At 34.1% G+C, this 25,120-nt stretch overlaps 2 protein-coding genes across 3 annotated transcripts; one reads left to right on the top strand and one right to left on the bottom strand.

The window, feature by feature from the left end:
- The first annotated feature begins 4 nt into the window (after nucleotides 1-4).
- ada2b (adenosine deaminase 2b) lies at nucleotides 5-13,854 on the top strand. Of its 2 annotated transcripts, XM_024291587.2 has the most exons (10): nucleotides 5-120; nucleotides 194-563; nucleotides 3,638-3,857; nucleotides 5,379-5,589; nucleotides 5,671-5,798; nucleotides 9,009-9,099; nucleotides 10,510-10,618; nucleotides 10,692-10,849; nucleotides 10,910-11,112; nucleotides 13,721-13,854. In XM_024291587.2, the coding sequence occupies exons 2-10, from the start codon at nucleotides 263-265 to the stop codon at nucleotides 13,806-13,808; spliced, it is 1,509 nt and encodes a 502-aa protein (XP_024147355.1). In that variant the 5' UTR covers nucleotides 5-120; nucleotides 194-262; the 3' UTR covers nucleotides 13,809-13,854. The 2 variants fall into 2 exon arrangements, with proteins under 2 accessions (XP_024147355.1, XP_036066214.1); XM_036210321.1 differs by having other exon boundaries at nucleotides 53-563.
- Nucleotides 13,737-25,106, bottom strand: LOC112158294 (probable polypeptide N-acetylgalactosaminyltransferase 8). The gene is made up of 12 exons (XM_024291578.2): nucleotides 24,659-25,106; nucleotides 24,239-24,473; nucleotides 23,151-23,317; nucleotides 21,042-21,225; nucleotides 20,771-20,968; nucleotides 20,275-20,389; nucleotides 18,021-18,206; nucleotides 17,801-17,938; nucleotides 16,807-16,902; nucleotides 16,559-16,726; nucleotides 14,056-14,189; nucleotides 13,737-13,878 (listed from the first exon to the last, which is right to left on the bottom strand). Exons 1-12 carry the CDS (start codon nucleotides 24,849-24,851, stop codon nucleotides 13,869-13,871), a joined length of 1,824 nt encoding a protein of 607 aa, XP_024147346.1. The 5' UTR covers nucleotides 24,852-25,106; the 3' UTR covers nucleotides 13,737-13,868.
- Nucleotides 25,107-25,120: the final 14 nt, after the last annotated feature.

The following is a 25,120-nucleotide window of genomic DNA, read 5'->3' on the forward strand; positions in this document are numbered from 1 at the left end:
TTAGTCAGACAAAAATGCCCCAATTATCCAGTTGCTCCGAGTATTTTGCTGACATGCTCAACCTTCTGAGGGAAAACCAAGCGGAGAAACTCGGACAGACGCCGCTTCTTCTCCATAGCTGTAAGTATCCAACAATTTTTTGTTGAGAAGTTTGTGAAGTATTAGTCTGAGGTTTTAAAGTCTTTCCTTCCAGACTTGTGTGTCGACTTGAGCAGCATGTTCTAGAGGAAAACCCGGCGCCTTCTCTGTGGGACACAAGGACATGCTGGTCTCACTCCGCCTGGCTCTGGTCACGTATGTCCCCCTTCTGTGGTTTGTGAGGGAGATCGGCGGGATGCCCGACCCCGCTCGCAGGGACCTGCTGATGCGGCAGGAGGCGTCCAGACAGACGGGAGGACTGCTGATGCTCACGGCCGCCGAGCGGAGGCTGGACGCTCGCCTCCATCTGTTGAAGGAGCAGGAGATGGCTGCTGCGCTCTTCCCGCCCGCCCTCCACTTCTTCAGAGCCAAGCCGCTCATCCGGCAGAGCGCCGTGTTCAAGCTGCTGCAGAAGATGCCCAAAGGTAGTTTCAACCCCAGTTTGATGTATTTAGTTGTAACTTTATATTATTATCCTTTTAAGGTCTTATAAGTGTAACTATGGATGTTAAATTGAATAAAATAAGTTAAGAACTCAAGATTACAGATACATTTTCTGAAACTTTTGGACCAATTTCCCCAAATGCAATTTTCAAAATACAGTCTAAATATACAAAATACTAATTTTTACTTGTCCTAAAGCTGAATAAACAGATCTTCTTGTGTTAGACCGATTTGACTGATTATTGATCTTCTGACACGTGAGGTGTATATTTGTATAAACCCCTTTTGTAGTTTATGCTAAACTTCATTTCTATTGATTATGTTTGTATTTTTTTAACTAAATATGCAAAATACTTGACATTTGAGTCAATATTGAGTCAATTTTTAAGTTAAAATGAAGACGAAACTTACACACACCAAACACGATTTTCAAAATAAAAGCTCAAAATACTTGACTCTTCAGTATAAGTTCACTCTGTCATCAAAACTAACAATATTACCGTTCACAAAATGGTTTAAAGAGAATGATAAAAAGTATTTTGTGTTTTTGATGCCTTTACAGGACTCAATTGAAATGTAACGCATCCATGTCCATAATAACTGGTCATCCCAAATGTGTTGTTGTCTCTTTTGAACCTTACAATAAAAAAATCTTCAATTGGGTTTAGGAATGGAGAAAAAGGTGGAAGAATAATGGTTCAGGCCCTCTCTGCATCACTTTTTGACGTTTTGGGTGTCCTCACCTCGTTTTTTGACATGCTGGCTGTTCCCATTAAATCTAGAGTCTCCAACCGTTGGAACGGGAGACGGTACCGGGTTAGGATACCGGTCCGCTCCAATAACGGTCTGCAACCTGATGGTTGGACACCCCTGATTAGTGTCTGTGGCTGTTGGACCGGTACCGATTCGCGCCCTGAGGTTTAATGGGAATGATTTAATGGGAAACGCTAAAAACGACGAGTTGAGGACATCTAAAATGTCCAAAAGTTATGCGGAGGGGACCCGAACCATACATTCATATACGACGAGCTGGTAGTGAGAATGTGTTTGATGAGGAGACTTGCGGAAACTGACTTTGTCCCAGACAACAACAACAAAATATATCTTCTTTTGTTGAACGTCCACATGAATAATGCAGATTAACAACTAGAACATTCCGAGTTGAGGGTTGACCTTTTGACATGGTTAATATCTGTGATCTGGATGTCACCAGAAGTTATTTGTCGGCATCCAGGTCTGAGCTTTGCTCTGTTCTCCATCTTTTAAAAAACTGCTCAGTTGTTCCAGAAATGTCCTTATATTCATTGCAGTTGATTTGCATCAAGTGTCTTCAGTTTTCCCTCTTTGTGTTAATGTTTTTGCATTGTAAATACCAACTATGATTTAGAAATGAGAATGTGTTGAGTATTCAGAATTGTGTGTAAACTGCAAATTATGTTTCAGATTTAGACCAGAGAAAGATCATTTTGAGCAAAGAGTTAAAGTTAATCAGCTGGTTAGGAGAATGAGACTTAGTGTTTTAGCAATTTGAAAAAAAACTAATATTTTAGACTAATTATTCATCAGTTTGATGTATAGATTAACCATTTACATTATAATAAATAGAAAACAGTATCACCATAAAAAGTTACTTATTTATTTAAAAATAAAATTTAAATTGTAATATGACTTTAAAATGCAAAAACTAACACAAAATGAACAAATGAATGACTTAAATAAAGAATAAAAGACAAAAAACAATAAAACAGGCAAAATGTAGGAATCACAAACAAGAGAAGAAAAGTGCATCATTTTTTTTAAAAAGGTGGAGATTAACATTTATGCAAAAATGTATGTTTATCTATATTATATTAGGATTTAAAATATACAGATATGTTACATAAAATTGATTTAGTACTGGGAGTTACAACAGTATTGATTAAAATACACAGATACAAACAAGATTAAGTTGGTAAAAATGTCAGGAAGTAAAAAATTGGTTTCTGACATTAACTTTTTTGTTGTTTTACTCTTGACCATTGTTGCCTTTTAATGTACATGTTAAGCAAACAAAAAAACGTCCAATCACAGTTTTGGTTCTACCAAGATAAATCAATTATGATTGGTTGTAGAGGAATTACAATGAAGAATGTGCGTCGTGTTTCCATAACAAAGGATAACACTTTTTTAATTACACACTTTTATTAAAACACAAAGAACAAAACTGTCTAAAAAGCCCAAAATGTCAGTTTTTGTTTTTCATGACTAAAATAAAAAGTGGCAGTTGGAAAAAAAATGTTTCTCTGTTTTTACTTATTTATACCTATACAAAAAACAGGTATAGAAAAACATAAAAAGTGTGTGCAGGAAGAGGAAAGAAAAACTTAATTTTAGAATAAATTAAAGCCTCGATCTAATAAAACCTTAAAATTGACATTAAATCCAATTAGGCAATGTTATAGACTAAACTCACAATTATACATTTATTATATGAATCTTATTTAAAAAAAAACATTTACATTTCATAATACAATCAATTAAAAATCACGTTCATGTATAGTTTAAATGTTAACTGAATATTAAGTTTTCAATTTAGGTAATAGATTAAAAAAAAAAAAAAAAAACTAACATATTTTCTAAAATTTAATTCAAAATCATGAGACCGTATGAGGATCAAAAACTGCCACCAGCAAAAATCTTCTTATCTGATTGGAGTCGCTCACTTAGAGCTTTTCTTTCTTTCTGTTATTCATGTGGGCTGGAATTACTGAGCCACATTTCCTGTCAGCCTTCCCAGACCCAAACACTTTCATTTCCTTTTTAAGTGCGTTAAGTTCTGTTTTTATACAGAGCTGTCTCTGTCTCGTTGAGAGCTTGGTGTAGTCATGGTAACCTGTTTTATTTAGCGAAACAGGTCTCAGGTTGTTGATTGCTTTTATTTTTATTTTTATGATCTAAACTCAATTGTGGTTTCAGAGCTTTCATTTGACCAAAATATTACACCGTATGTGACCATGATTTCATAGTCTTCATCAAATCTTTGTCTTCATTCTGACTCTCATTGTCCTGCTGAAAGGCGCAGCCCTCCACGTCCACGGATCCGCTCTGGTTGGGGTCGAGTGGCTCATTAGAAACGTCACCTACAGACCTCACTGTTACATCTGTTTCACCTGGGACAACTCGGTCCGGTTCCTCTTCTCAGCCCGCCAGCCCTTCCCCCGGTGGGACTGCTTCTACTGGCAGCTGCTGGCGACGCTCAGGTCCAGAATAGGAGACAACACGGGCTTTGATAACAGGTAGAGCAGCTCTTCCTTTAGGAGAGGGGTGTCAAACTTTAGGACAAGGGTCAAATCCAAAACACACATTAGGTTGCGGGCTGAAACATTTATTAAACACACTAACACAAAATTTTTTAAACTTTAAAACTGTAACTTTTTAACATTATTATAAACTGGATATATAGCATTACCTGCAATAATGTTAGTGTGAATTCTGTAAGCTGAATTTGTCTGCTGAAGATGCGAGTGCTGATAGCTGAAGATGCTGAAATTGATAGCTAAAAATGCTGAAGCTGATAGCAGGTAAATTTAGCTTAATGCCAAATCAGCCTTAAAAAAAAAAACTAAAAAAAACTTAGGTTAGCCAAAACAGCCTAGCATGCTGCTGAAAAAATAGCTAAAATAGCCATAACAACTAGTGTAAAAACTTCAGCCTAACTCCAAAACAGCTTAAAAAAATTAAAAAGAAAAGCCTAAATTAGACAAAACAGCTGGCATATAGCTGAAATATTAGCTAACTTCCAAGACAGCCTAAAAAAACTAAAGGAAAAGCTTAAATTAGCCAAAACAGCTAGCATATAGCTGAAATATTAGCTAAACTCCAAAATAATACAAAATAAAAAATAAAAAAAAATTGCTAAAACAGGTAGCATGTAGCAGAAATATTGGATAAACTCAAAAATAGCCAAAAAAATTAGCCAAAACAGCTAGCATAGAGCTGAAATATTAGCTAAACTCCAAAATAACAACAAAAAAGCTAAATTAGCCATAACAGCTGCATGTAACTAAAATATTACCTAAACTCCAAAATAGCCTAAAAAAATAAATTAGCCATAACAGCTAGCATGCTAAAATATTAGCTAAACTCAAAAATAGCCTAAAAAACAACTAAATTTGCTAAAACAGCTTTAACTTCAAACCCGGCCTAAAAAAATAAAAAATAAGCCAAAACAGCTTGCAAGTTACTGAAATGTTACCTAAACTCCAAAATAATGTAAAAAAAAAAAAACAACAAAATTTGCCAAAAAAGCTAGCATGTAGCGGAAATATTAGCTAAACTCCGAAATGACCTAAAAAACAAAAACAAAATTAGCCAAAACAACTAGCATGTATTTTAAATATTAGCTAAACTTCTAAACTCCCTAAAAAACTTAAAAAGGAAACCTTAATTAACAAAAACTGTTGCCATGTAGCTGAAATATTGGATAAACTCCAAAATAGTCTAAAAATCTCACAGAATACCAATTTCTAAAACTTTAAAACGGTTTCTTTTTAGCATAATTATGAATAATAAAAAAGAAGGAATAATAAATTAACTTAAACCTCTAAGAAACTTTCAATATTTTAGTCTCCATAAAAATATATTTGTTCAAAATTATACAAGTTAAAAATAAGAAAAAATCGGGCCATTAATAACACTAACATAAAATGATCTGTAGGGCCGGATAGACTTACCTGGAGGGCCAATCCGGCCCCCGGGCCTCGACTTTGACACACGTACTGGAGAGTCCTGCTGTTTGATTTTGGGTGTCTTCCCAGTTTAATCGAGCACCTCACGTTGATCACTGAGGATCCAGACGGGGAATATCCGAACCAGGATGTGGTGTGGGAGAAGTTTGAGAAGGCCTTCATCGCCGCGGCCGGACTCATCACCCACGCTCCTGTGCTAAGGGACTACTTCTATCAGGGCTTAAAGGAGCTTCACGACGACAACGTCATGTATGCAGAGCTGCGGAGCGGCTTGTCGAGGGTCGGCCTCCTCTTCCTCACTCCTCCCTCCGTGTCTGTCCTCTGCAGACAAAGATGAAACCCGTCTCTCTTTGTGTCGCAGACGTACGAGCTGGATGGAACCATTCACGATAAGATCTGGTTTCTGAACATGTTTCGAGAAGTTACCCGGAGATTCAGCAAAGATTATCCGGATTTCCTCGGCGCTCGTATCATCATTTCAGTACACAGGTAAAAAACACGTGTGGACCTATAAATGTACATAAAACTGCTTCAACTCATGGATCTGCAGGAGAAAATAATGTGTTTGTTGCATTTTGAATTACATGGATAAAAATGCCTCGGAGAGGAGATAAAGTGGGAATCATGCGCCTTGAGCTCTATTTCCAATTTTGAAAAATGATCCAACAGTTAAATTCAATTTATTATCTCCCATGTGTTTTTTTTTTCCAGCACCATTTAGTTTTTCCACAAGGCGACTTCTGTCGTTCCTCTGGAGGAGCGGTCCTCAACATTACTGAGGATGTCTTGACTCCATCACAACCTCGAAAGTTCTTTTTAAGATGTGTCAGTAATCAGTTGGTGTATGGGGTTGAATAAGGATCAGTTTAAAGTGAACGAAATAACAGATTGAAAACTTGAAAAAAAGACTTTGTAACTGAAAAATGTATTTTTTTGAAAATTTGAAAACTGAAAAAAAAAATAGAAAATTTGAAAACGGCACATTGTAAATTAAAAAAATGTTGAAAATAAAAAAATGTTTTTAGAACATTTGAAAAAAAAAAACGAGAAAATGTGAAAAAAAATGTTGAAAATGAAAAAAAATGAAAGCTTGAAATAAATCTTGAAAATTTGAAAAAAAGTGAAAACAAAAAAAACTATAAATGTTAAAATTACTGATTGAAAAAAAAATGTCCATCAGTAACAGCTACTGTTTAGACATAAACACACAACAGTCGGCAGCAGAAAAAATGTCACATCACGGTAGCCAATGAGCTGAAAGCCCCGCCCCCATGTAAAATTAGGCTCAGCTCAGCAGTGGAAACTCAAAAATCAGAATTGAAAACTGAGGGATAAGAGTGAAGATTCAGAAAAAAAAGAAAATTCAATCGGTAATTTTTACATTTATAATTTTTTTTTTTATTTCAAGTTTTCACTTCAATTTTTTATTCCAAAAAAGTTTTCAAATTTTCAGTTTTTTTCACATTTTCAAAACTTTTTTTTTCTTCAAATTTTCATTTTTTTTCCAAATTAAAATGTCTTGTTTTCACATTTTCATTTTTTCAGTTACAATGTCAACTTTTCAAGTTTTCAATCTGTTTTTTTGTCAACTTTTAGCTGATCCTGATTTGACCCCATATTCGTGTTTCTCACAGAAAAATAAGGTGAAAATGAATATTAAAGCACATTTTCTTCAAAATTCTTCAAAAACAATGAATTTCTTGATTTTTTTTAAAATCTAAATCAATTTAGAAATGCTTCCATTTTTATAGGATAATTTAAAGTTTAGCTAATATTTTAACAATATATTAGCTTTTTTTTGGCAAAATTAGACCTTTTTCCAGTTTTTAGGCTATTTTGGAGTTTAGCTAATATTTTGGCTGCATGCTAGCTATTTTTTTTTTGCTAATTCAGGCCTTTTTTCAGTTTTTTAGGCTAACTTGGAGTTGAGCTAATATTTTAACAATATACTAGCTGTTTTGACAAAATTAGACCTTTTTCCAGTTTTTGGGCTAATTTGAAGTTTAGCTAATATTTAAGCTGTTTTGGCAAAACTAAAAGTTTTTCAAGTTTTTTAGGCTATTTTGGAGTTTAGCTAATATTTTGGCTGCATGCTAGCTATTTTTTTTTTGCTAATTCAGGCCTTTTTTCAGTTTTTTAGGCTTATTTTGAGTTTAGCTAATATTTTAACAATATACTAGCTGTTTTGGCTAAATTAGACCTTTTTCCAGTTTATTTTTTGTGGCACATTTGTCATTTAGCTAATATTTTAGGAAGTTTTGGCTTCAGCATTTTCAGCTATCAGATTGAGCTTTTTTATCAATCAGTTTCACACTAGCATTATCGCAGGTAATGCCATATATCTAGTTTTGATTGTACCTGATGTTTATTTTTTGCTCTTCCTCTAATTTTTCTTTTTTGTTTTTACAATTATATATTATAACCCTCATTACCATCCTCATCGATTTTGATTAGTCCTTTGCGTTTGCACCTCCACAATGGGCCCAAAAGTTTTAAAAATGACATTTTCAGATTTAAAAATGAAAAAAAAAGATTTAAAACTTAAAAAAAATGAAATTTTTAATTTTAAAACCCACAAAACAGAACATTTGAAGCTGAAATTTAATTAAGTTTATCTAAGAATAGCAAAACGTTTTTTTTATTATTTGATTCATTTGGGTTGAAATAATATTGGCCCCAATATAGCTCCATACCCTCTATTGTAAAAGCGTTCTCTGTGGTCTTTTAATCATGATTATATCAATTTTTGACCAAATCAAATAACTTGTGTGGTTTTATAGGACATAGTTGCTGTAGAGCGGCAGTAGAAATTCACCTCAGAGTTGTGGTCTGCGTTGATTTCCTGTCGTTATTGCTCACAACTCCAACCTAACATTACCAGTGCACCAAAAATGAGTGAGATTATTGGGAGCTTGTGACCTCCCAATAATAGTTTGTACTATGAGATTTATTTCGTCTGCTTCTGATTCACACCAATTTAAATAAAGAAATACTCAGAAATGTAAATTTCAGCTTAATTTTCTTCAGAAAAATGCCACAAGAACATGTTAAAAACACGACTTTCACTTCACTGAAGACGACGTTACGAGACGGCAGATGGGAAGTTTCCCAGACCTCCAGTTAATCTCATTTGATTATTGCGTCTGTCACATATTCCCATGAAATTTGCCGTGGACATCCGCCTTGTTTGAGGAATCAAGCGTGGTGACTTTGATTACCCTCCTATCCTCTAACAATATCCAGCAACAAAAAGCCTCAAAGATCTGTTTTCGTCGCTACAAACCGAGGTCAGGACATTGGAGTTGCTTGTTGGTGATTGGAAATAAATGAGACAATTGTCAGAATTGTCAGTAATTAGTCTCAGTATCAGGTTAGAGTCGAACTTTTAGACTTTGAGGCCGATTTAAGGTCAACTGTTAGAGCAAAAAAAAAAAAGCTTCACCGTCTTTTATATAGGTTCTATTTGAAGTGTTAAACACTCCATTAACTAATTAAGTTTTTTTTCAAGCTCCTGGTTGAACTTAATTAACTCATCATGTTGAGTTAATTAAGTTCAACCAGGAGCTGACAGAGGAGAACAAACCGTTAAGTTGGTTCTTTTTCCTGATTTTAATTTTTTAAAAGTTATCCCAAAATGTTTAGCTCTGATGTTACAGATGACAATCCTAAAACGAGATTTAAAAATGTCTTTCTTTCCAGGGCTCTGAGTCTATCTGAGGTGAAAGCAGCCGTACAGGAGGCCATCCAGCTGAGGAAGGATTTCCCCGACGTAGTTGCAGGATTTGACATGGTACGCCATTGATCTGATCTGACTTCTCCTGATTATTTTGTTTTATCTCTTCTTATTTAGATTACCGTAGACTACATGTGTCAAAGTCAAGGCCCGGGGGCCGGATCTGGCCCTCTGGGTAATTCTATCCGGCCCTCCAGATCATTTATTTTTTGTTATTAATGTTATCTTGCTCTTATTTCTACCTTTTATAATTTTGACAAAATATATTTGTATGGAGACTAAAATATTGAAAGTCTTTATGGTTTAAGTTGATTTATTCTGGAATAATATTCTTTCCTGTATGTTAAAAAGTTACAGTTTTAAAAATTAGCATCATGCTAGGTTTGTTGGACTATATTTACATTTACTAAGATTTTTTAGGCAAATTTTGTGTTTAGCTAATATTTCAACTACATGCTAGCTGTTTTGGCTAATTTAGGATTTTCTTTTTTTTTCAGGCTGTTTGGAGTTAAGCTAATATTTAGACACTAGCTGTTTTTGGCTAATTGTGCCTTTTTTCATTTTTTTAGGATATTTTGAAATTTAGCTATTTTTCAACTACATGCTAGTATTCTGGGGTTTTTTTTACAGTTTGTTTAAAAAAAACATTTTTAGGCTAATTTGGCATTTAGTTAATGTTTTAGCTGGCTATCAATTTCAGAATCCTCAGCTATCAGCGCTAGCTATCAGAATAATTTTTATACCCTAGTTGTTATGGCTATTTCAGCTATTTTTTCACTAACACGCTAGCTGTTTTGGCTAAACTTAGTTTTATCTTTTAGGCTACTTTGGCATTCGGCTAATATTTTAGCGAGGTATCAGCTTTAGTGTTTTTAGCTATCAATTTCAGAATCTTCAGCTATCAGCGCTAGCTCTCAGGCTAACATTTCAGCTATTTTTTCTGCAACATGCTAGCTGTTTTGGCTAACCTAACTTTTTTTGTTTTGTTTTTTAGGCTAATTTGGCATTCAGCTAATATTTTAGCTGGTTATCGCTTAAGAGCTTTTAGCTATCAATTTCAGAATCTTCAGCTATCAGCACTAGCATCGTCAGCAGCCAAATCTAGTTTACAGCATTCACACTAGCATTATTGCAGGTAGTGCTATATATCTAATTCATTTTTATGTTAAAAAGTTACAGTTTTCAATTTTAAAAATGTAGTTTTAGGGTGTTGAATGCATGCTTATCCTGTTCAGCCCGCGACCAAAGGTGTGTCTTGGATTTTGGCCCCCTGTGCGATTGAGTTTGACCCCCCTGATAGACAGTTTCTCTACTTTCCACAAGAACCACAATTTTAGGTCTTTCTCTCTGTAATTCTATTCATTTTTCTTTTAAATGTTTTCTCTAAATTATCTACATTACATATTTTATTTTTTCTGTGCAGAAAGATTTATTTCTATTTATATGTTGCATTTATTTTATTTCCAGGTTGGCAGGGAGAACACTGGGAAGACTCTGTGGTTCTTCAGGGAGGCTCTTTCTCTGCCTAAAGAACTGGGGGAGGAGCTTCCGTACTTCTTCCATGCAGGAGAGACAGGTGGTGCGGTTGGTGGTGTGGGGTTCAAATCTCAATCAAACATTTAAATGGAACATTGTTGTGTTTCTGTCAGACGATGAAGGGACTGAAGTAGATCAAAACATTCTCGATGCTATTCTGTTCAACACCTCCCGCATCGGTCATGGCTACGCTTTGGCGCACCACCCTGTTGCCAAGGAGATTTCCAGGAAGCGGAATATCGCCGTGGAGCTGTGTCCCATCTCAAACCAGGTAGAACATTAACATCTGAGCATCAAAACGCTTCCTGTGTGACCTCCCTCTGTCCTTCAGGTGCTGAAGCTGGTATCGGACCTGAGGAACCACCCCGCGGCGGTGCTGATGTCAGAGGGCCATCCGATGGTCATCAGCTCGGACGATCCGTCTCTGTTTGGCACCACCGGACTTTCATACGACTTTTATGAAGCCTTCGTGGGCATCGGAGGACTGAAGGCAAACCTGGGTACTCTGAAAGAGCTGGCTGTGAACTCCATCAGGTCAGAAAACATACATTTATGTTAAAATATTCACTGATACAAACTGTACTTGCCAATAATACACATATATATATATATATATATATATATATATATATATAGTTAAATCTACCCAAGTTGATTTTTTTCTTTCTTTCCTACATTAAATCCATTAAATCTCTAAATGATATTTAAGTATTCCACTGATATGAAATATTTTTTTATTTCATATGTAAATGTAAGTTATGGAGCTCCTAAGGGACATTGAAGTAAAAAAGAAAATCTGGTTACCAACTGGTGCGCACCAGATAGTAACTGACAAAAAATTCCTAAAAACTGAAGAAAAGAAATATAATGGTTACTAACATGTGCACAACAGATAATAACCAGGTAATTTTAAAATTTAATTTAATTTCTAACTGATAGTAACTGCTGCACCCCGGTTAGTACCCAGAATATATTAATTTGTGTGAATGCTGTAAAGCATTTTGGAATTTAGCTAATTTGTCAGTTACATGCTAGCTGTTTTGGATAATTTATTTTATTTGGCTTATTTCAGTTTTTTTAGGTTAATTTGGAGTTTAGCTAATATTTTAGCTTTATGCTATCTTTTTTTTGGTCAAATTAGACATTTTACTAGATAATTAGGCTTATTTGGCCTTAAGCTAATATTTTGGCTTGCTACTAGCTTCAGCAATTTCAGCAATCAGCTTCAGTATTTTTTAGCTATCAACTTCAGCGTTTTCAGCTTCAGCATTTTCAGCTATCAGCTTCAGCGTTTTCAGCTATCAACTTCAGAATTTTTAGCTATCAGCATCAGCATTTTTTAGCTATCAACTTCAGCGTTTTCAGCTTCAGCATTTTCAGATATTAGCTTCAGCGTTTTCAGCTATCAACTTCAGCATTTTTAGCTATCAACTTTAGCATTTTCAGCTATCAGCATTTTTAGCTATCAACTTTAGCATTTTCAGCTATCAGCATTTTTTAGCTATCAACTTCAGCGTTTTCAGCTATCAACTTCACCATTTTCAGCTATCAACTTCAGTGTTTTCAACTATCAACTTCAGCATTTTCAGCTATCAACTTCAGTGTTTTCAACTATCAACTTCAGCATTTTTAGCTATCAGCATCAGCATTTTTTAGCTATCAGCATTTTTTAGCTATCAACTTCACCATTTTCAGCTATCAACTTCAGCGTTTTCAACTATCAACTTCAGCGTTTTCAACTATCAACTTCAGCATTTTTAGCTATCAGCATCAGCATTTTTCAACTATCAACTTCAGCATTTTTAGCTATCAGCATCAGCATTTTTAGCTATCAGCATTTTTTAGCTATCAACTTCACCATTTTCAGCTATCAACTTCAGCGTTTTCAACTATCAACTTCAGCGTTTTCAACTATCAACTTCAGCATTTTTAGCTATCAGCATCAGCATTTTTTAGCTATCAACTTCAACATTTTCAGTTATCAACTTCAGCATTTTTAGCTATCAGCATTTTTTAGCTATCAACTTCAGCATTTTCAGCTATCAACTTTAGCATTTTCAGCTATCAACTTCAGCGTTTTCAGCTTTCAACTTTAGCATTTTCAGCTATTAGCTTCAGCGTTTTCAGCTATCAACTTCACTAGTGTAATAAATGGAAATGACTCATTTTAGATTAAAATATGAACAAAATGATACACAAGTTGGCCCATCTGAAGAAATACTCATAAAATCTAAAACTAGCAATTATTCTTAGAGCATAAATCTAATGATAATAAATTAGGACACCAGTCTAACTTATCAATATTAAAATAACACATTTAAATTGAACCAAAAATGAGTGTGCATTTTGACTTTTTTAAGTCTTAAATCAAGTTTTTCTGTCATGAAGAGGATGGAACAAAATTATTTTGGATTATTCCTAGATTTTAAATCTTAATGAAACAAACAAATGTTCTGACTTTGAGAAAAGCTTTGAAATCTGTTGGTTAAAGATGATTTATAACAACTTTAAACCCAGTAAAATAACTTTAATTACTAAAAATAAGATTTGAAATGTTTGCAAGGATCAAACAGCTGAGCGACAGTAATGTTGCTCATGTGGATCCGATCAGATTAGAAGGATCAATGAAGATTTTTATTCCAAAAAAATTTTTTTTTTAAATCAGAGTTTAAACACAGTTGATGAATTATGAGCAAAGTTTAGCAAACAGTTCGAAATGTCTGTCTTGATATTCATGTCTTCCATTAAGAAAGATGATATAGGTGAAGATAAAATTTCATTTCTGAGATGGCTGGTCAAAGGAAACATCAGATTTTTAGAATTTTGGGGTGAAATCATTATTTTTCAAATTATGTTACACCGTCTAACAGTTTAATTATCAAAGTGTCCATCCTTTTTGATCATATTAAGAATTTGTAGCTGATTTACTCAAAATGTCACAGAGAAAAAAATTACATTTTGTGAAGAGTTAAATTCAGATTTAAAGAATAGTTAAGTAATACAATTAAAAAAAAATGGTTAAGTACGTGAAACAAATTTTTTTTTTGTAAAAAAGCTAGATTTTTCTGATTATATCAAAGCAAATGTCCCATCTTATGTGTGCTGGACGCCATGTTGAAGTTGTGCGACTGTCCTCCCGCAGGTTCAGCTCCATGCCGCCTCATTTGAAGGACGCGGGTCTCGCCATGTGGCAGAGCAAATGGGACGACTTCGTGTCGGATCATTCGTGACGAGCAGACCCCAAAGAATCCTGTTCAACTTGAAAGACGTTCGGACTGACAGCTAAGGCTTCAAATCCGTCTGAAAAACAAACACAAAGTCACACAAGTATAGAAAAAGTTTGTGAAAATTGGTTACTTTGATATTACAGTATCATTTTTTTTATAATAAAAAACGTATATAAACAATAACAATAAAAGCTTTATTTTCTGGGGCAAATTTGATTTTGTGTTTATCAACTAGAATTAGTCGAGTTACATCAATCGATCCGTCACATGTTGTATCTTCCAGCTTTGACCGCTGCACTTCTGAACAACCAGTTTGAAGGATCCGTCTCCGCCCTTCGTGACCTCTAGACATCTCTTTGTGTCTCTGTTTCGGATCGCTCCTCCCTGGGATAAAAGAAACAAACGGGATGTTACTTTGGCACTAATAGTGATTCTCCGGCTTCTTTCCGTACGTTTACTGCACGTAAAAACTCAATCGCACTTTCAGCAAACCAGCAATCTTGGTATCAAAACGTTCAGCTTGTTCAGGAAGTTAATGTTTGTTTTTTTGGTATTCATAAACTTTAAGATTTTTGAAATGTTGAACAAAATATGCTCCATAGGAAATTAATAAAAAAAGTCTTAATATTTTAAGTAGATTAGCAAGGCTTTAAATATATTCATGGGCAATGTTTTCATCTTTTATAGAATTTTCAAAAAAATTGGAGTTTACCTAATATTTTAGCAACATGCTAACGTTTTTTGCTAATTATTCATCTACTAGGTTCTTTAGGCTAATTTAGCTTCTTTTTTAGCAACATGCTGACGTTTTTGACTAATTTATTTTACTTGGCAATTTTGGAGTTTAGCTAATATTCAAGCAATGTGCTAGCTTATTGGCTAATTAGGCATCTAATGAAGGCCTTTTTATGCTAATTTGGAGTTTTCCTAACATTTTAGCAACATGCTAACGTTTTTGGCTAATTTGTTATGTACTGGGATTTTTTGGGGCTAATTAAGTGTTTAGCTTCTTTCTTTTTTAGCAACATGCTAAAATGTTTTAGTAATTTATTTTATTTGGTAATTTGGGAGTTTAGCTTGTATTTAAGCAATGTGCTAGCTTTTTTTTGGCTAATTTGGCATCTACTGAGGTTTTTTATGCTAATTTGGAGTTTACCTAACATTTAGCAACGTTTTTGGCTAATTTGTTTTCTACTGAGGTTTTCATTGGCTAATTTAGAGTTTAGCTTCTTATTTAGGAGGATGCTAATATTTTTGACTAATTTATTTTATTTGACAATTTTGGAGTTTAGCTAGTATTGAAGCAATGTGCTAGCTTTTTGGCTAATTAGGCGTCTACTGAGGGTTTTTTATGCTAATTTGGAGTTTTCCAAACATTTTAGCAACATGCTAACGTTTTTGGCTAATTTGTTATGTACTGGGATTTTTTGGGGCTAATTAAGAGTTTAGCTTCTTTTTTAGCAACATGCTAAAATTTTTTACTAATTTATTTTATTTGGTAATTTTGGAGTTTAGCTTGTATTTAAGGAATGTGTTAGCTTTTTGGCTAATTTGGCATCTACTGAGTTTTTTTTAAGCCAAATTGGAGTTTTCCTTAGCAACATACTAATGTTTTTTGGCAAATTTGTTATGTACTATAGCCTAATTTAGAGTTTAGATTTTTTTTAAGCAACAAGCCAACATTTGTTTTGACTGATTTAGTTTACTGATGAAATTTTAAAAAATTTTGAGTTTACCTAGTATTTAAGCAATGTGCTAGCTTTTTTTTGGCTAATTTGGCATTCACTGAGGTTGTTTATGCTAATTTGGAGTTTACCTAACATTTAGCAACGTTGTTGGCTAATTTGTTTTCTACTGAGGTTTTCATTGGCTAATTTAGAGTTTAGCTCCTTTTTTAACGACATGCTAACGTTTTTGACTGATTTGTTATATACTGAGGTATAGGCTAATTTAAAGTTTAGCTTCTATTTTAGCAACGAGCTAATGTTTTAGACTAATTTGGTTTATTGGGGAATTTTTGGGGTTATTTTGGAGTTAAGCTAGTATTTTAGTAGTGTGCTAGTTTTTTTTGGCTACTTTGGCATCTACTGAGGTTTTTTGGGCTAATTTGGAGTTTACCTAACATTTTAGCAACATGCTAACGATTTTGGCTAATTTATCTACTGAGCTTTTCATTGGCTAATTTAGAGCTTAGCTCCTATTTTAACAACATGTTAATGTTTTTGACTAATTTGTTATATACTGAGGTTTTTACAGGCTAGTTTAGAGTTTAGCTTCTATTTTAGCAAAAGCTAACGTTTTTGACTAATTTGGTTTATTGGAGAATTTTAGGCTATTTTGGAGTTTAGCTATTATTTAAGCAACGCTAGCTTTTTTTTTTGCTAATTTGGCATCTACTGAGTTTTTTTGGGCTAATTTGGAGTTTAGCTCATATTCAATCAACACACTAAATATTAGTGCAAAATTGGAATGTATTAGAGATCTTTAAAGCAATTATACTACAAATTTTCCAGTCAACTTCAGCACTCTTTTATAGTTCTTTAACGAAATGTCCAGTCGTTTAGCAAACTTAACACTTTGTAAATAGCTTTTGCATATTCAGCAAATCCCTACAGCTATTAAAGTAAATTGCGTCACCATTTTCATCTAAAAGCTTCAGCATCTTCAGCAACTACTTTCAGCAAAAAGCATTCACACAGTATCACAGCTAATGCAACTTTTCCAGTTATCCTTATTTTTAGTCGAGTACATACCTGATTAAAATCCCACAACATGTGATATTTTTTCTCTTGGGCCATTTTGCAATCGCACAGGTGCGGATAGATGCCAGAGTTAAGGTCCACCAGGCAGTTATTATTAACATTTTTGTGGGAAATGAGATAACCGACGAACATTTTTCCATCAGTGTGATAATAACAGCGCTGCAATACAAAAAAACATCAATCATAAAAAAAAAAAAATTAAACCTCAATCAATGTTGGATTTTGTGCAGTGAACGCACCTGACTTGACAAGAAGTGGCATGAATATAGTATTGGTGTGTGCACCGGCATCGGGCCTTGGTCCACGCAGAATTCTGGCGACAGCTCATTGGTCAGCTAGAAAAAAAACATTGTGCAAATGATTAATCAAAAAGAATTAACCCGTTGATATGTATTAATGCACATTAATCAAAGAAACAGTACTTTACTTTAACTCAGTGGTTCAGGCTTCCATAGCGTGCATTAAAACATTAATTATCCTACACTTTTAAAAAGAAATAAATATTCCATCGGTTTTTAGTACTTTATTCTTGCTATTTTTGTGGTTTAAATCACTTTTTTAAATGTATTTATTTGTACAATATTGTACAAATACATTTTACCTGTTAAAACATTGCAGATATTCATGATTAATCTCAATTAATGCGATTAATCAAATTTTTTTTGTAGTTGATTGACAGCAATAACCAAAGATTCATGTTCTAAATGTAGAGTTTGGTGTGTGATTTCATATTGTAATTATTTGCGGATAATAACTGCGACTAAAAAAATAAATTAAAGCGATTAATCGCAATTAATTTTTTCCAGGTTTGCAATTAATTAGTTAATTTTATTTAATCGATTCCAGGCTCTAAAATAAATTTTACCTGGTAAAACATTGTGATTAATTGTGATTAATCCCAACACAAAAGTGCAATTAATCATTTTTTTTTTGTAATTGATTGACATCAGTAATTAAAAATAAATGTTTTAAATGTAGAGTTTCGCGTGTGATTTCATATTATGATTATTCGCAGATAATAAGTGGTCAGCCAATACTGAAACAAAAAAAAAAATTACACTGATTAATCGCGATTAATTTTTTCCACATTTGCGATTAATTAGTTAATTTTTTTTTTAATCGATTCCCGGCCCTAATAAAAACCCCAAAAAATATGGTAGTCATGAATAAAAAAAAAAACATTGGGAACACTTTTAAAATACTTGAAAAGACAATCAGAGAGCTTTGACTTACACCACCATATGCAATCACGCCATTTAATGGTTGCAGCGACTGGTAAACGTGATCTAGATACCACTGGAAGGGTTTGCACTTCAATCTCTCTCTGAGTTTCTTCCTCTCCGACACGTCTCCAATATCAATCCCATGATTCTGTCAGAAAAATGGTGAACTGTAGTTCTGTCATAAAGTCTGAGGACATCATTTGGACGATTAAAGAGACTTGCGATCATACGGATATCGGCAGATTCCAGATGATGTTGATGTTGGATTTGTACTCGTCCATCCAGACTTCCGCCACCCTCAGAGCGTTACGTCTCATCACGTCTCTCTGGTCCGGCAGATACGGTTTTTTATAGCGTTCAATGTGGCAAACTTTAGAGCAAGGAATGATCTCTATGCTGCCTCCACACAGCCACACCTGTGCAGAACGTCAGGATTCAAACACACATCAAACAAAAATGCATACAATTAAATAGACAATCTTACAGAGTTTATACGTTTATAACGCTTGTAAAGCTAGAAATCTAATTTTTAAAAACCATTAGATAAAATAAAGAAAAGAAAACAAAGAAAGTATTGATTTCGTGAAATATCGCGATACTTAATTTGGCGATACTCGTATCGATTTAAAATACTGTCAAGACAATATTAAAACAATATTTATTAGTGAACACTTAGTTTTGTTTTCCACTTGAATATTTCTCAAATTACAAAAGGAAAAACACCATGAATTTGCTTAGATGAGCGTGTTTATGAGATACAGTTGCAGTACCTAATGCTAGGTTCACCCTGGACGGAAAAGTGCCAAAAATATTCCCCCATGTATTAAAAAGTGTTTTTATCTTAATATACATACAAAAACAACAATTTTAGGATTAAATAACTAAATAAGAAATAAAAGATATATAACCTCAAAACAAGATTTATTATCTTACACATTATATTCTATAAGACTTAAAACAAGATCAAAAGTGTTTTTGGCTAATTTTGATTTTTTTTGTCATCTTGGTTAAATAGACTTTTTTTGCAGTTTCTGCTAAGAAGAAGCAAGTAGCTATGAGAGCTACGCTTTGTTAATTTATCTAATTTATCTTCGTTAATTTAGCGCGTGCTGTTTATTTTAATCTCCACCATCTGTTTAGATGCAAAAGTATGATCGTGTTTGTTAATCGCTGTGTTTTATTGTGAAAAATGTGTTTTATTTTGAAAATGCGGTTAAAAACTTTTTTTGAAAAACTTGATGTTACCCTGAATCTACCCTCATATTGTTAAAAAAGGCGACCTCCTGTGGCCACAAAGGCATTTTACGCTCTTTTAGATGAAGCAAAAAGGACGGTCCTCACTTCTCGGTTGATATTCCTGGTCCTCACTATGTGGTAAGCGCAAGAATGTGTGTGTGTATGTGTGTGTGTGTGTGTGTTGGGCTTGCATTTTTATTTTCATCTCTAAAGTCTGTTTAGACACAAAAATATGATCACATTTGTCAATCATGGTGTTTTATTGTGAATAATTGGTTATATTTTGAAAATAAACCGGATTTTATTGTGTCTTAAAACCCAAAGCAAACCTTAGGTTGCGGGCTGAACGGGATAAACATTTATAGAACACTAAAACTAAATTTTATTAACTTTAAAATTGTAACTTTTAACATATTTCTGAACTAGATATATCATTACCTGCCATAATGCTAGTGTGAAGGCTGTAAAATGAATTTGGCCATTGAGGATGCTAGTGCTGATAGCTGAAGATGCTGAAATTAATAGCTGAAGTTGTTAGCTGAAAACGCTGAAGCTAATAGCTGAAAACGCTGAAGCTAATAGCCAGCCAAAATATGAGCTTAATGCCAAATTAGCCTGAAAAAGTAAGAAAAAAAAAAAAAAACTTGAGTTAGCCAAAACTTGAGTTAGCCAAAACTGCCAGCATGTAGCTGAAAAAATAGCTAAACTTCAAAATATCCTAAAAAAATAAAAGTATAATTTAGCCAAGACAGTTGGATAGTAAATATTAACTTGGCTCCTGTTGACATATAGCTGAAATATTAGCTAATACCCAAAAACATCTTAATAAATGCTAAAATAGTTGAAAAAGTTAGCAGAATGCACATTTTTAAAACTTTAAAACTGTAATTGTTTACCTTAAATATGAATAATAAAAAGGCAGGAATATTATTCCAGAATAAATCATAAAAATCCATATAAATATATTTTGTCAAAATTATCCAAGTTAAAAATAAGTGCAAGATAACATCTGGCCGTTAATAACAATATCTGGAGGGCCGGATATGGGGAAGAGGGGCGGGGTTGCTTTGTGCCAAAGGTCCCGCCCACAACTTACAGACAAATTTCTAATGAACTCCTGTCAACTTTTGTTTTTTAATTTTGGCAAAAAACCATGTCACTATATTTAAAACGCCTCTTGGAGTCGCTATGAAATAGGTCAAAATGTTGTACACTTTATTAGTACTGTACAGGTTTTAAAAATCTCACCCGGATTCCCAGCTCCACGTTTTCTCCTCCGTAGATTTTCATTCCCCCGTCAAGACTGCCGATCTCCCCAAAGAATTTACGGTCAGCAACAAGTATTCCCATGATTGAGGGGCTTCTGGAGAACAAAAACAAAAGGAACGCATGAAAACATAACTGTCTGATCATAAATGGAGATATATGAGGAAATGACAACATCATAACGCACTAAACACAGGTTCTTGAACAAAAGTGTAACTTATAATATTCACACTAGACAAGCAGGGAGGGGCTTCTAATTTTTTCTACTGTTTATTAGCGCATGAATCCAGGCCTGATTGGTTAAAGTTTAACCTGGTTTAACTTTGAACTCCCGGTGAAAATATTAACAAAAGTACCTTGTTGTTTATCAACTGCACAAATATTGAGGAAAAAATAAATTTTCTTCAAAAATATATCAAATAAAAATACATGAGTTGTTAAGTTTGTTTTACAGTGACTCTTTCAAAGTAACTCTTACTTTCCAGGCAGTGATTTATCCCCTGAGGCGTACCACTCCGGTCGGAAGGATTCGTACATGCACCACAAAGCCCAGTCGAAGCCGTGAGCGTGAGGAGGATAAGGAACCACAGCAAAGTCATCGTAGTTGACTTTGTCAAAGACTGGAGAGAGGATCACTGTGCGGTCCTCTTTAATCCGAGCCAGCAGGGGTTCTGCCCTGCACACACAAAGACATTTCAAAATTCAGTAAAAAGTATTTTTTCAACAAATATTTAGGATATCAACCCCACCATTGTACATGGACTTCTATGTGAGCATCCAAGATGGCCACCACGTCTCCTGTAGCTACTTTCCATCCGGACAGTCTGGCCTGCGTGAGGCCGAGCTGCTCGGCGTGCCTCACTTTCTTCACCAGGCCTGGACGCTCTTCATGAATCAAGCTGATGTAGTCGTCCAGCTTCTGCATCAAATCCTCTAGGAAGAAGAAGAAAATTATGTCTTTTTTTTGTGTGTTTCTAATTTTAATTATTCAGTAGAATATGAATAATAAATTCCTCTTAACTTTATATTTGATACTTGAGACCCCTATCTCATTACTATGATGCAAATTTCCCTTAAAATCCCATTGTGTCCATATTTTCTTCCTTGTAGTTCATAATCATTCCACTAGGGGCAGTAGAGTAACTTTTCCTGCTCATTTCAAAATGGCTGCCTCCGTGAAACCTCTAACACACAAACGCTTTTTACTAATTTACAAAACTTTATGGTGAAAGTAGCTTAACTATTGTTGTTAATTTTTTTTAAAAATACTACTTTCTGTATTGAAAGAATGCAAAATTGTTGACAAATCACTCTTTAAAATACAAATACACCATGTTAAATAATAGGTAAAAAAGTTGCTTTTTTTCCAACTCATGTCAATATTTTTCCAACTTAAACAAACACTCTTAAGTAAAAACAAATTATCAAACATATCAAACTTTTTCATTAAAAAACGGTACTGCAAATTTAAAGTGTTAAAAAACAAGCTAAATTAAAAAAATTTGAATTTTTATTCATTATTTAATGCGTTCGGCGTAACTGCATATTATGGAGTCTGGAAAGAGTCAATTTGAAATAAAATAAACATATACACCATTAAATAAATAAATAAATGTGTCATTAATTATTTAAAAGTAGCAATAAATAAATAAATGTTGAAATCAATAAACAAATGTTGAAATAAATGTGGCATTAAAATACTAAAATGGAACATTTAAATATTTAATGACATATTTATTTATTTTATTGTCCCTTGTAGGTTAAAATAGCCAAATTTAAATAAATAAATGTATTATGAAATAAATAAATAAATGTGTCATTTATTATTTAAAAGTGGCATTAAATAAATAAAAGTTTAAATAAATAAACAAATGTTGAAATAAATGTGGCATTAAAATATTAAAATAACACATTTAAGTATTTCATGACATATTTATTTATTTCATTGCCCAGTTTGGGTCAAATATTATTATTTTAATGCTACATTTATTTTAACATTTATTTATTGATTTCAACATTTATTTATTTATTGCTACTTTTAAATAATTAATGACACTTTTTTTTTATGGTGTATATATTTATTTCAAATAGGCTCTTTCCAGACTCCATATAACTGGATCAAACTTTTATAATATGTCTATGTTATTTACAGATTTGCTTTTATATAACCCAACAATAGTAGAAGAGCTTTTTCTGCTCATTTCAAAATGGCGGCCTCCGTTAAATCTTTTGGCGGGAAACGATTTTTGCTAATTTTCCAGACTTTATGGTGAAATTAGCTCAACTATTGTTGTTCATTTTTTTAAAATACTACCTGCTGTATTGAAAGAATGCAAAAATGTTTGATAAATCAGTCATTAAAATACAGTTATGCTAAATAAAAAGTTGCTTTTTTTCTAACTCATGTCAACATTTTTCCAACAAACTAACGTTGTTGTGAGCAAAACTGACCAAATCATTAAACCCTTTATTTAAAAAATGGTATTGCAAATTTAAAAGGTTTAAAAAAAAACAAGTTAATTTAAAAAAATATTTTGAATTTTCTGTCAATTAAACCTTAAACTTTGATATTATCTCCATGTACAGATGCATTCATGTAACCCAATAATAGAGAACAAATAAAAGCATTTAAATATGGAAGCATAACTTCACTTCTTGTTGTATTAAACCTCACCTCTATTCCAAACAAATGCAGACTTCCTCCTCCACTTCTGGGGAACAGTTATTCAAAAAAACAAGTCTGTATTTGCTAAGTTCACTTCTTGAACTATTTACTTTACAAGTTTTGCTTTGGGGTGGCACCTAAAGTTTATTCCAGGTAACCTTACAGAAAGATTAAGTCTTGACCTTCAGTTCACCTTTGGTGCTGTGATCATCGACCAGAATGATCTCCGTCAGCAGACGGGCGGGCGTCTTGTCCACGATGCTGCGGATGGCCCTCTTGATGATGGAAAGAGCTTCATCCAGGTAGATCAGGACAACACTGAGGGACGGCAGCTCTTCTGGATATTTCCTCTCTGCACATCTGAGATGAAACATGAATAAACTCTGGACAATTAAACTTTTGAAAGTTTTTACGATTGTTCTTGCAATTTAAAACAATTTTAATACCAATTGGTGAACTCTTGTTTACATTGACTTTTCACTGGAAGTGCCCTCACGAGCGCACGTTGTCGAGGGCGTTGTGAACGTGGCAGAAGAACCCTTCATTTAGCTACAGGATTTTATTTTTATCTCACCAAATACGAATTCAGAATTGAACCCTCGGACTTCTGAGGGCTGCAACTTCATTTTTATCAGCTGAGATAAAAAAAAAGATCGAAGGAGCTCTTAGTTTTTGGAGGAGATCCTTCTCCTAACATGAAAGTTTGTTAATCTGTGGTAGCTCTATTAGTTTCCAGACATCCAAGTAACACCTAAAGGGACTTTCCCCAGGAAATATCACACACCTGCATCTCTTATTTAACCTGGAACTTCAAGGTGAGGACGTGTTCCATGTCTAATCCTTCAGAAAGCAAACAACTAAAACAAATAATAATTGTTGAAAGAAGTTTAAGGCCGACTTTTTTCTACTTTTTTCCGATTCTATTCTGTTTTGAACTGAGAAATTCACAAATGTTAGTTAATTCATCTTTTATTTTTTTGATAAATTAACTAGAATCTTAAAATCTTTTGTCATTTTTAGCCAAAATGAAAGAAAAACTGATGTTTTCTAGAACATTTATAGACGGCAGTGTTCATTAAAACGAGTTGCAGGTGTCTCCACAGAGCAACCCCGACCCCCTTTCCCCTCCCTCCCAGCATATTTTCTACATCATAATTCACAATACTCAGAAATGCTATTTTTAACTTAATTTCCTTAATATATGTCCCCCATCATCAGATAATTGGCACAAAAATGACCAAAACACAATTTCTCAAGGAAGTGGCTCGAGGTGAAGCTCACCTGGGAGGCCTGGTGTCGGGGATCTCTCTCCTGAGCGGCAGCCTGTCGCTCAGGTAAGCGTTGTAGCCGTATTTCTTAAATAAACTCTCAGCATCTTTCTGCTCTTCCTCCGACAGGTGGTCCCCCCATTTTCGAAACAGAGGAGAGTCTGGATAAAGTTTCCCCACCGGCTTCTTCTCCTCCTTCCTGTCTGCCTCCATCACTGTTTTCTGCTTGTCGTTTTCCAGCAGACTGACTGTAAAAAACATTTGGATTTTTGCTCTTTTAGGCTCAGATTTGTCTCTTGATCTTAAAATTGTCGTCAAATGAGTAAACTGACCAGTTTAAGACTTTAAAATCTTAAATTGAATTAAAATATTTCAATTTGCATTTCAAAATTATTGAAATTGTTGAAATTTCCCCTCAAAACCAGCGACTCACCCAGCTTGCCGATGTCTGCTTCGATCTTGCTCATCCTCTGCAGGACGCCGTGACCCCTGAGGGAGTCGTTGAGCCGGGCCTTCTGGAGTTTTCCCGAATAGTCCCGAACTTCCCTTTTTATGGAGTTCAGGTAAAACAAAGCCCAAACCGAGACGAACGCCGTCAGCAGTCCTTTCAGACTGCCGGACCTCATTCTGTAAGTGAGCTTTAGCTTCACACAGAAAGAGGAGGAAGTTCACTTCGAATCCAGAAATCTGCTGTTGGTGTCTCCGCCCCTGTATCCACATTGATACTTGATATCGTGGAGCCAAAGAATTTGAATAGGAGGACAAATAAAGTGTGTCTTAACACTAAAAAACAAGAGGAGAAAAATCTCACTTAATTATAAAGGAAAATACACTTAATTTATGTTTTTGTGGCCATTGATGCAACATAAATGTAGTTTTAAATATTAAATCTGAA

Source organism: Oryzias melastigma, linkage group LG23 (genome assembly GCF_002922805.2).
Source record: "Oryzias melastigma strain HK-1 linkage group LG23, ASM292280v2, whole genome shotgun sequence".
NCBI lineage: Eukaryota > Metazoa > Chordata > Actinopteri > Beloniformes > Adrianichthyidae > Oryzias > Oryzias melastigma.

Bases quoted from the DNA above. Each gene is read 5' to 3' on its own strand.
- LOC112158294 (XM_024291578.2), bottom strand. From the start codon at position 24,851: ATGAGGTCCGGCAGTCTGAAAGGACTGCTGACGGCGTTCGTCTCGGTT. The intron at 24,474-24,658 runs GTGAGTCGCTGG...TGTTTTTTACAG, and splicing joins AGCAGACATCGGCAAGCTGG to TCAGTCTGCTGGAAAACGAC. The intron at 18,207-20,274 runs GTGAGATTTTTA...CGTTCTGCACAG, and splicing joins ACGTGGAGCTGGGAATCCGG to GTGTGGCTGTGTGGAGGCAG.
- ada2b (XM_024291587.2), top strand. From the start codon at position 263: ATGCTGGTCTCACTCCGCCTGGCTCTGGTCACGTATGTCCCCCTTCTG. The intron at 5,799-9,008 runs GTAAAAAACACG...CTTTCTTTCCAG, and splicing joins ATCATCATTTCAGTACACAG to GGCTCTGAGTCTATCTGAGG. The intron at 10,850-10,909 runs GTAGAACATTAA...TCTGTCCTTCAG, and splicing joins TGTGTCCCATCTCAAACCAG to GTGCTGAAGCTGGTATCGGA.